A 12,499-nucleotide genomic window follows, 5' to 3' on the forward strand; every position below is an offset into this window, starting at 1 on the left:
TAACTTTAATTCAAGGTTGTTTCTGAAAACGAAGAGAGAGACACAAAGAACAGCCTGCTTCCCACACTCAGTGTGAGACCCAATGTTTAAGCCTGGGCACACTTCTAAGTTCATAACTTTAATAAGCACAATGCATAACTTTAATGAGCACAATATATTATTTAACATGTATATTTTAATAAATAATCAATTGATTGTTGTTAATGACTTGTTATTAATATTCGTTAGGCTAATTGTTGCATATTCCCATTTTAGTCGAGGTTGCAACATATGTCTATGGTTGCAACGCTTCTCTTCTCAGTGCTCTTGTACGTGAGGTGTGTCGCACGAGTATGACGTTTTTCTGTGGTGACGTGTCTTTGTTGACAGTGGAGCTCAGGAAACTTTGCTAGCTAGCATATCTCACTACTTAGACATGGCTGTTGATATAACTCTGCTTTTTAAAGCCAGTGTGAAAACTGTCAAAACAAGGAACAAGGCCATTGGAGTTGGGATTGAATCTCCGAAAGACGACATATTCAAGAGGAGCAAAACGAAGAATGGATTTTCTCCCAAAGCGAAGGAAGTGGTGAGTCTTCTCACAATTTCGTTAGAGCTAGCTAACTCTACTGTCTGTAGCTAGCTCTAACGCCAGTCTTACTAGCTGGCTACAAGTACTGAGTCCTAAACTTCTACATTTACTTAACTACTACTCACGCCAGTATAGTTATATTCTTTACTATTCAATCTTTGTGGGTGCTAAAATGTGCTCATAGTACCAGCTACTACTACGAGTATCTTCCACACCGCAGGTTGCTAGATCATTAGCCCTAGATGGCCAACTTTGTTTCATTCTGGACTCGAGAAGTCAGTATCTAGCGACAGCTAAACCTTTCATTCAATGTAGTCACTATCTACTCTAAACCTTGTCTTGCTACCCTAGATTCTGATAATTTAACATAATATTGTTGCCTAGTCATCTGATGAATGTTATATTGTTGTGTAACTACAACAAATGAACGCCAGTTGGTCTACCAGCTCTCTAAACAGATGAAGCCTAGCCACCGAGCTGTATACATTTGTAATCAGCCTCCTGTTTGAAGCTAATCCATCATCAGAACAGTCACAGCGTTGACGAAAAGGTCACTCCATCTACATTAAATTTAGGCTTGTATGAAGCTGAATTTAACCAGTTTATTGCGTTCATGTTAAGTAATTTTCCCTATACATTTCTGGAAAGTTTCCACTAATTCAATGGAGACAGAATTAATCAAACAGAACCTGTCTTGTCTGCCTGCTTTACAGTTGCCTTCGGATATACTGGTGCAAAGTGCCTTGATGCAATCAGTGAATATGTCAGTGAAACACAAATATTGTGTCCTTGAACTATAGATAGTGCATAGTCCCCGTGATAAAATTGGTGGCACACACACAGATTCCTGTTAGGGCACAGTGCCCACAATAATGTGGTCTGTGACACACATATATTTCATTGCGAATGCCTTTGTTAATTCCATTAGTTCATCGTGGTACTGCACTCCATTGGATTATAAAATGGACACCTGCAAAATATTAACTTTGCAGAGTGCCTGGATTTCGAGATATTCAAAGGAAACTCGCTACGGACTAATCAGAGTGAAGGGGCTGGGATTCGAAGAGAGCAAGCCAAACTGGAGGCGAATTATTTTTTCATTATTGGGTGTGCTCACGCCTTTGGCGAGCACAACCATTGTTCTCTCACATATATATTATAATTGTGAGAATGCTGTTAATAGTGAGAATGCTGCATTCTCACTATTGTTTTTCAACTTCTTAGTTCTTCCGCTGTTTTTTGTCCTTTAAGTAGTCCTGCATACCTTCACCGATTCCTACAATTTTTGTATCAAAACGTTCAGCTCCTTCGGGAGATGTGTGCTATGACTTTTTTCATTTCTCACTTTTTAATAACATTTATACTTTTTAATACATTAAGGTTTTTGTGCAAATTATTCTCCCATTAAAAGTAATGGTAAATCCTTTCAAATCATTAAAAAGCTTCCTCCTCTTTCAAACGTAACTACTTCAGCATACTTTTAGCTAGAGACACCATTCAACCTTTAAAATGTTCACAAGACATTCAGCTATTCCCAAGTGATTCAGTTTTTTCAAATATTCAGCCAATTTTGAATTATGACAGTTTGAAATACATTAAAATGTTTGCTCCTTCTTGATTTTTATGAATGAGCAGCAAGCAGAGTGGCACACTCTGCTGCCTGCTCTTTTTCTGATATTTGTTGGAATGCTGCTTCAGCATTCCAAGTATTGTTCTTTGAATCTTTAATCAACTTATTATTTTTCTTATATTTCTTCCGTGGCACCTTTCAGCGCCTTCAAGTCTTCAGCTATTAAAACCGTTCAGCTATCAAAAAATTCTGCAGTTTCAGGCCATGGGTGCTATGACTTTTCAGCTTTGTACTTCTTATGCTTGAATTAATATAAATCAATATTCATAATATTTTTTACATGGGTTTCCAATGGAGTTTCCTTTCAAATCTTCTCAAACTTCTTCAACTTCCAAATCCTTCTTCTTCCTCAATCTTTCAGCTAGAGCCACCATTTAAACTGTAAAATGTTGACAAAACCCTAAACAATTTTTAAATAATTCAGCTTTTTGATATCTATTCAACTTTTTTCAATATCACTGATTATGTTTCATGACTTTTTCAAACCGTTTCTGAGATTTACATGGCTGTGTACGTGAAAGCCTAGAGTGCAGACTGAAACGCTTAAGGCCTTTGCACACTGAGTCCGAAATTCGTATCTGAAATGTTCGCACATTAAAAAATAAATACGACCACGTTATGTCAATCGCGCTTACACACTGCCTCCGAAACTTTCGTCCGTCAAAAAAAAGTTAGGATCGGGTTCGATTTTCTGCGTATTCGCATCCATAGCCAGCATTTTTATAGTTTTTTGGGCAATTCAGAGCCACCGAATGTTGAGGCTGACGATTGCGAAAAAACACATACGAAAATTTCGCACTCAGTGTGCAAGGGCCTTTAGAGTGGATGGGAGCTTCGGATGTTGTTGAAAAAATATTTCTAGTTTGCCAACATTGCCACAATTTTCGCTCTTCATGCTTTGTTTTTGGATCAATAGATAGCTAATTTTGTGCTGGTCGTAGACAGTGGTCTGTTGAATCCAACAGACGTACACATTTGTTCACAGCCCCACGAAAGCGAGACAAAGTCCAACTCTCGCCCCATAGAGACCAATGCAAATCTGGTGACAACATCGTCAGAGAAAGCAAAAAGAACAAGATTTTGAAACTGCCGGTAGAGTCGTATTTCGGACATCTCTGGTTTCGGCAGAGTCTGGGGTCTTGGAAAATATCCTTATTTTTGGGATTGGACGTATAGTTTTGCGTGTAGGTTAACTTGTTTGAGGTGTGGATTCTAGCTACATTTGTTATTCTCTGCCCTCAGCGCGTTAGCAATCATAGCTGCACCATCACCGTGGCAACGACAGACACGCACCACTCAGTCTCTCACACAGGTGATTGGTATTAGCTGATTAGTGGAGTCACAAGACAGAGGCTGTTTATCAATCCACGTTTTTTTCTGTTCTTGTGTTCTTGCAAACTCGTTTGACGTCATCTTTCATTGCCCAAGTACAGTTCCAATCCAAAGAACACAAGTCACCAAGAACGCCCAAAATACCCGGAAATGTTCCTGATCCGCGCCTTTTATCAAGGATGCATTGGATGGTGACTTGACCAGCGAGAACGCTTCTGATTTCCCAGAAGTCCTTGCGGACTTGCAAGACCATTCTTGCAAGGACGCTTGCAAGAACGTTTTTGTGGCAAAAAATGCCTTCAGTCAACGAAGGGTACTCAGTGCTAGCTACGTCACCACGTCAGCAGACGTTAGCAACGACGCATGGATTGATGTGCTGTTGCACAGCGAGTATCGTATTGTGCCGTGGTGTACTAGCAGCATCATACATGTACATGTAAGCAAATCAAGACTTGCATGTACAGTAAGTAATGTCACATTAAAGAATGTATGTAAAGTTTAAACTCAAGCTTGTGTGGTGCGTCGCTGGCTTCAGTGCCACAGCCTAAACTTTGTCAAAACAAATGTTCTCATTTCCGGCGCTTTCAAACAATCCCCTCACTCAGTGAAGTTTGGCTAGCCACCGCAACGAGCTTGCTCGTAGCAAACTTTTTTTGAATTAGCCATAAATAGATGTAAAGCTTATTTACGTTGTTGGGGGCATATTTTCAGTTAGCAGATGGTACTGTTTGAATCGCGATTCCATCTGAAATACTGCCGGTGACAACGTTGTTACGTTAGCATCGACGCATGGATACAACGTGCATAGATGTGCTGTTGCACAGCGAGTATCGTATTGTGCCGTGGTGTACTAGCAGCATCATACATGTACATTTAAGCAAATCAAGACTTGCATGTACAGTAAGTAATGTCACATTAAAGAATGTATTTAAACTCAAGCTTGTGTGGTGCGTCGCTGGCTTCAGTGCCACAGCCTAAACTTTATGTCAAAAGAAACATTCTCATTTCCGGCGCTTAAAAACAATCCCTTCACTCAGTGAAGTTTGGCTAGCCTTCTTTTGAATTAGCCATTTCTCCCTAAATAGATTATTTACGTTTTTGGGGGCATATTTTCAGTTAGCAGATGGTACTGTTTGAATCGCGATTCCATCTGAAATACTGCCGGTGACAACGTTGTTACAGTAGCTTGTTTCAAAGGGGGTTCGCTTGTTTCAAAGGGGGTTCTTGAGTAGGCTAAATGCTTGAAAATATCACTAGATGGGAAAAAACTTAAGGCGACGGACCCACCTGCAACCGACGAAAGCGAGCACACCCTACAATTTCCCCAGAAATTGTACCCTCTCTAGTTGGGTGTGCTTTGCCTTCGGCAAGGGCACAACCTTTGTTCTCTCACATATATTATTATTATTCTTTTTGCCCCCCTAAAACTCAGTCAATATTTGGACTACATAGACAACCTAGGTGTCAAAAGTTTTGTCTTGGTAGCGATTGAGTTTCTTGTATTTGTATTTACGTTCCGTTGCACGGTTTAAGTAGAAATTACGTTTTTGTGGCGAAAAGTGAAGCTAACGGTGGCTAACTTGCTAGCCACAGTCACTGACAGTAGCGTCAGTGACGTCACTAACGTCACGAAAACTCGCATGACCATAGATATATATAGGGTAGATGCACTCTCGGGAAACTTCCAGGTTCTGAACTGGTTGCAGTTCCACTCTAGTTCCATATGAGGTCGCTAACGGTCGAGTGCAGAATGAATGGAGGTCTATGGAGCTATACCCCTCAAAATCCACTTTTCTCAGGATATAATTTTTTGTCTAGTAATTTGAATTCTGAATTCGAAAAAAATACACACCGCTGGGTGATAGTTTTTTTAAAAGTCGCCTTTCTGTTCTAAAAAGCCTTTTAAAATGTCATTGACGTCATACACATTGTACGGCCTGAGATACTGCTTGACGGCAAGCTCTGGTTACTTCCACTTTTCTCTCGAGGCATCGACAACACAGCTGACAGGTTAGGCTCTCCCTGTCAATACACATGCTAGAAAGAGTTTTGGTTTGATAATGTTGTTGCTAATGTTGCTAATGCTCTGACATTCTGGTTCTGTTTCGGATGCCATCAAGCGGGATCTCTGGTTGTAGTCAGTCCTTCACTAACCAATCAGAATTCGTTAGCAGAATGCTAGCGTGTTATGGGCAACAACGACTTACACTGTAAGAAATCGAAAGGACATAAGTACTCGTTCATTCAACTTTAGACCTGTAATCCATGTTGAACATGCAAAAACTACAATCAAATCTGATATTTCTCAACGACAATCAGGTGAAAGAGACAAATTTAGCCGTTTAGCTCCATAGACTCCCATTCATTCTGCACTCGACCTCGATCACTCCCAGTGGAACTCTGGTGGAACTGCAACAAAATTCGGTACAATGGGCCTTAATAGGGAGTGGCCAGGCTCTCCTTAAACAGGCTCTGGTAGATGTCTCGTCCGCGTTGCAGGACAACGGAGTCGAACGTCCGCACATGGCAGCCATCTTACTACAGAAAATCGGTTGCTCAATATTAAACCGATTTTTAAACGGTTTGGTTTGTTATCATACGTTGATAACAAACCTCAATATTCAAACGATTTTTAAACGGTTTGGTTTGATATTGAGCAAGTTATGGTCATTTAAAAAGCACATGTAGCACCAACACAATGTTATGGGTGAGCGAGTTGACTGTAGCAAGATTGCCATGTGCGGACGTTCTAGACTCCGCCGTAAGACATCTAGTCTTGAGATATATCTATGCGCGTGACTATCTCTAGCAGAACATTAGTTTAGCAGCTCGTTAACTTCTGGGAGATGGCTAGGCTAACTGCTTTACTGCAAGGCAGCTGCAGAAACGCCACAAGCAAAGAGGCCTGGGTGATAACTATTTGCTCATTTTACTTAGTCAGGGTTTTACCTGGGTCAAAATGGGTCTTCGATGCTCAAAAAAAAATAAAAAATAATAATAATATATATATTCTTTTTTTCTCTTTTATCTAATCAATGTATTTATTCTCAGGTGTTTTGCATCTCCCCCCCACCCCCACCCCCCACCCTCGACATGTGCAATTTAGCTAGCAGGGGAAGAATACAAACAACGAAAATCGCCAGTTAACTTGATTTAAATTTGCAAGAACTATAGACTTATACAATAACAGGCTTAGATGAACTGACAACATAAGATATACGACTTACAGTTCTCAAGGACGCGCACACGCAATCTCAACTGCGGTGTGAAGCGCGTGTCCGTGCAATTCTCCGACATGCACTCTAACAATCACTGCTGATAGACGGCCTAAAATTTTGTACAGCCTGATTTCTGATACCGTGGCGGCAGAAATTTAGCCATAGTGGAAACACTATATATTATCATTCCAGGTTAAGAATACCAATGGAGGCTGCGTTGGAAATCGTAAATCAAACTTTTGTCAGCATTTTGAGTGGAAATTGGTGGCCAAGCTGCGAAGCCACCTTAAGTGTTTCTACCTTTTCTTCTTCTTATTATTATTATTATTGGGTGTGCTCACGACTTCGGCGAGCACAACCATTGTTCTCTCACATATATATTTATTATTTATTTTTATTGTTTATTTTCGCCCCCCTAAGGATCAGTCAATATTTGGACTACATAGACAACGCCTGTGTCAAAATGTTCGTCTTGATCTCGATTGCGTTGCTTGTATTTTTATTTACGTTCCGTTGCACGGTTTAGGAGGTTACAACGTTTTTGTGGCAAAAAGTGCCTTTAGTCAACGAAGGGTACTCAGTGCTAGCTACGTCAACACGTCAGCACATGTTAGCAACGACGCATAGATTGATGTGCAGTTGCACAGCGAGTATCGTGCTGTGGTGTACTAGCAGCACTTGTACATTTAAGCAAATCAAGACTTGCATGTACAGTAAGTAATGTCACATTAAATAATGTATTTAAACTCAAGCTTGCGTGGTGCATCGCTGTCTTCAATGCCACAGCCTAAACTTTATGTAAAAAAAAAAAAACATTCTCATTTATGGCGCTTTCAAACAATCCCCTCATGACGTTTGGCTAGCAACAGCAGCTAGCTTGTACGTAGCAAACTTCTTTTGAATTAGCCATTTCCCCCTAAATTAATGTCAAACTTGTTTACGTTTTTGGGGGCATATTTTCAGTTAGCAGACAGTACTGTTTGAATCGCGATTCCATCTGAAATACTGCCGGTGACAACGTTGTTACAGTAGCTTGTTTCAAAGGGGGTTCTTGAGTAGGCTAAATGCTTGAAAATATCACTAAATGGGAAAAACTTAAGGGGACAAACCCACCTGCAACTAACGCAAGCGAGCACACCCTACAATTTCCCCAGAAATTGTACCCTCTCTAGTTATTATTGGTGGCCAAGCCGCGAAGCGGCGCAGCCACCTCAAGTGTTTCTACCTTTTCTTATAATTGGGTGTGCTCAAGCCTTCGGCGAGAGCACAACCTTTGTTCTCTCACATATATATTTATTATTGGGTGTGCTTTGCCTTCGGCAAGGGCACAACCTTTGTTCTCTCACATATATATTATTATTATTATTATTATTATTATTCTTTTTGCCCCCCCTAAAACTCAGTCAATATTTGGCCTACATAGACAAAGTAGGTGTCAAAAGTTTCGTCTTGGTAGCGATTGAGTTGCTTCTATTGGAATTTACGTTCCGTTGCATGGTTTAGGCTGAAGTTAAGTTTTTGTGGCGAAAAGTTAAGCTAACGGTGGCTAATTTGCTGGCCACAGTCACTGACGTTACTAACGTCACTAACGTCACGAAAACACGCGTGACTACCTGTAGCAGAACATTCGTTTCGCATCTGTTAACTTGGGGGATAGCTAGGCTAACTATAGCTTTACTGCAAGGCAGCTGCAGAAACGCCACAAGCAAAGAGGCCAGGGTGATAACTATTTACTCATTTTACTTTTTGATGTGAAACACAATTGTGAAATGTAATGTACAATATTAGCTGATATTATTAAGGAAGTAGGCCCACATCTACTTTCGGAAACGGTAGTCTACTATTTCACTGAAGCATTAGCATCATGACATTAGCCTCTGTTTCCCGGGCAACACATACTACAGTGGTCTATGATGCATCTGTTTTCAATCGTTAAAATAAACATTCCTCACAAATACATTTTCGTTGTAGGATTTATTATGACATTACATTACAAGTAAACGATTTGTTGGTGAAATTATCATTACCTGTGGTTTCAAACCAGTGTTGCTCACTGCAACGCTGTAGCTTACGCGAGACACTACAAAAACATCTACAGTACACAGCTGTTTAGGAAATCAAACGGCGACAGAACATGTTCGGCACTCCCCTTACTTAAATCAAAAGTCTCTGACCACTAACCTGAACTTCATTGCCACAGCCTAAACTTTGTCAATCTGTTCATGAAAATAATAAATTTCAGCCTAAACCGTACAACGGAACGTTACATCAAATTCAACCAACGCAATCGCTACCAAGACCAACACAGCAGTAGTCTAGTACTGTACCGTAGTAGAATTTACCGGGGCAGCTTCTCCACACAGGGCTATATCGCATTTTGCGTTGTTACTGACAATGATCGCTACCAGTGAGCTTTTTATGAATGAGCGATTTTCCACTAAATAAATGTCAAGCTTATTTACGTTTTTGGGGGCATTTTTCAGTTAGCAGATGGTAATGTTTGAATCGCGATTCCATCTTTACTGCCGGTAACATAGTAGAATAATCTTCAAAGGGGGTTCTTTATTAATGAATGAATGCAATATGAGTAGGCTAAATGCCTGAAAATATCACGAGAAGGGAAAACTTAAAAGGACGTTTAAGTCATAGAGATTAGGTCAATTTTTACACCGGTCTGCCAAATTTATTCGTTGATTCAGCTATGAGGCTGCCTCTTGCAGGGGAAATGAGAAGACGTCATATTTCATTCTACACTTAACTCGTATTTTGAGTTGTAAATGAGCAGCAAAAAAAAGATGCTTTTAAATCTATGTAATCTTTATAAATAATAAGTAGGCCCTATGCATTTTTATATAAAATATACAGAAATATTAGTTGTAAAAATGTCATTAAAAAACAGACCCCTGTGCAACCGACGCAAGAAAGCACACCCTACAATTTCCCCAGAAATTGTACCCTCTATAGTTATTATTATTATACATCTGCCATGGGAGTCTATGGCAGCCCCTAGAACCACATGGTCAGAAGTTGTGAAATTTGGCACACTCTTTGGGACCAGTCCCCTCATCAATTTCACCAAGTTTCATGTCTCCCATTCTAACCATCTAGCGCCACCAATGGGTCAAAGTTGAAGGTGCTTTTACACACGTTACCTTTGAACCATATGCCGCATTTTCCAAAATGAGGTATCATTGGATTCCCTGGATCAAGACAAGTTCAACGCACTCTATGACGTCATACCCAGTCATATAGATTCTCCGCCATTTTGAATGTTAAGGAAAAGCGTTTTTTCGCTACTCCTCCTACAATTCTTGACGAATCTTCTTCAAAATTGCCACAGATGATCTTCAGACCAAGCCTCACAAAAGTTATCCCCTGGAGCTTTGATTTTCGCAACCGTTTGTTAGTTACAGCAATCAAATTGATGTGGCTGAATTGATGTGGCCGCCATTTTGAATATAATGTTTTTTTCGCTACGTCTCCTATAAAGTTTGTCCAATCTTCACCAAATTTGGCACAGATCATCTTCAGACCAAGCCTCACAAAATACATCACATGTTTTTTGATTATCTAAACCTTTTGACTGGAACAGTCAATCAAAGTCGTCAACCAAGCCACCATAAAAGAAGTGAGGTCATATCTCAGCACCTCTTTACTGCATTGACACCAAATTTGGTATAAGGACTAGGGACCCTGTTCTAAAGAGGTCCAAAATAGGTCATGCCATTTCACCTCTAGGTGGCGCTGCAATAATCAAAAATTTGGCACCATTTATCTTCAGATCAAGCCTCACAAACCTTTTCACATTCCGGTAAAGCTGATCAAAGTCGGCGATGAAGATCATATCTCAGGAAATATTCGCTGAATTGACAACAAACTTGGTACTGGTGCTCGGGACCCTGTTTCAAAGAGGTCCACAAAAGGTTGTGTCATCTAACCTCTAGGGGGCGATCCCGTGTCTGACACATATTAAATTGTGATACCAGCTGAATTGATGTGGCTGCCATTTTGAATGAATGAATAAAACGTTTTGGGTGAATACCAAATATTCACCTAATTTGGCACAGATTATCTTCAGACCACAATCACCTTGACATGTCAAAATAGAACTGAATTACAGCTGTTTAAACTTGAGACAAATCTGACAACCGCTTGCCACAGGAAAAATTCTGTATATTTTTACGCAGTCACTGAAATCTGATTTCCAGCACTGAGAATAGCTCACTAGGATAAATTGGTGTCCTGGGTTAGGGCCAAAATTTTCTCTATGCAGAAAAAACCCTGTTAGTGATATGACACACAATTGTGATGTGTAATGTACAATATAAGCTGATATTATTAAGGAAGTACATCTACTTTCGGAAACAGTAGTCTACTATTTCACTGAAGCATTAGCATGGTGACATTAGCCTCTGTTGCCCGGGCAACACATACTACAGCGGTCTATGATGCATCGGTTTTCAATCGTTAAAATAAACATTCCTCACAAATGCATTTTCGTTGTAGGATTTATTATGACATTAGAGTACAAGTTAACAATTTGTGGGTGAAATTATCATTACCTGTGGTTTCAAACCAGTGTAGCTCATTGCAACGCTGTAGGCTACAGCCTGTAGCCCACGTGAAACACTCGTAGCTAGCTAACAAAAACATCTCCACAGCTGTTTACAGTAGGAAGTCAAACGGCGACAGAACATGTTCGGCACTACCCTTACTTAAATCAAAAGTCTTTCAATAGGTGAAACTATCTGACCTGTGACTACTAACCTGAACTCCATTGCCACAGCCTAAACGTTGTCCATCTGTTCATGAAAATAATTAATTTCAGCCTAAACCGTACAACGGAACGTTACATCGAATTCAACCAACGCAATCGCTACCAAGACAACACAGTCTAGTACTGTACTGTAGTTGTACAATTTACCGGGGCAGCTTCTCCACACAGGGCTATATCGCATTTTGCGTTGTTTCTGGCAATGATCGCTACCATTGAGCTTTTTATGAATGAGGGATTTCCCCTTAATAAATGTCAAGCTTATTTATGTTTTTGGGGGCATATTTTCAGTTAGCAGATGGTACTGTTTGAAACGCGATTCCATCTGCCGGTAACATCGTTGTTAGAATAAACTTCAAAGGCGGTTCTTTATTAATGAATGAATGCATTCTTTAGGCTAAATGCCTGAAAATATCACAAGGGAAAAACTTAAAATTACGTTTAAGTCATAGAGACTAGGTCCATTTTTACACCAGTCTGCCAAATGTATTCGTTTTGGTTCAACTATGAGGCTGCTGATCACCGTTCCCTCTTGCAGGGCTACAGAGGTTGGTTGGCACACAGCATTTTTTGGTCGTTTTGAAGGTCACAGAAACAAAATTGTAACATCAAAATGTTTGCTTTCTCGACCTGCACTCATCTACTATGTTAAAACATCTGAAAATCACAAACTGTTTTGGTGAGGGTAACATTTCACTTTTATAGTATCAAAAGTAAAAAAGTGGTCTGTGGACTAAATTTATTATAAAACTGTGTCAGCTAAAGATATATATATATATTTTTTACATGTAGTTAATAGACATAGGAATCAGCTACATTTTCATTTAAAATTGGAAAGTTTGTAATGAGTAATGGTAGCTAGCCAACATCATTTAATCACAAAGTTGGGTTAAATTTGAGCGGGGTTGGTTGGCACAGTGATTTTGAAGATATAGGAATTTAATCAAAAAGTGGCAAGACATGTATTATAGGTG

The 12,499-nt window shown here is 39.9% G+C and overlaps 1 protein-coding gene across 1 annotated transcript in view; it reads left to right on the forward strand.

The window, feature by feature from the left end:
• Positions 1 to 325: 325 nt before the first annotated feature.
• stx18 (syntaxin 18) overlaps positions 326 to 12,499 on the forward strand; it is a 30,250-nt gene continuing 18,076 nt past the window's right edge. The window contains exon 1 of the mRNA XM_062457050.1: positions 326 to 568. Within this exon, the coding sequence (XP_062313034.1) occupies positions 416 to 568 (153 nt within the window). The 5' untranslated portion in view covers positions 326 to 415. The remainder of the gene's footprint in view (positions 569 to 12,499) is intronic.

The sequence above is a fragment of the Osmerus eperlanus genome, chromosome 1 (assembly GCF_963692335.1).
Source record: "Osmerus eperlanus chromosome 1, fOsmEpe2.1, whole genome shotgun sequence".
Taxonomy (NCBI): domain Eukaryota; kingdom Metazoa; phylum Chordata; class Actinopteri; order Osmeriformes; family Osmeridae; genus Osmerus; species Osmerus eperlanus.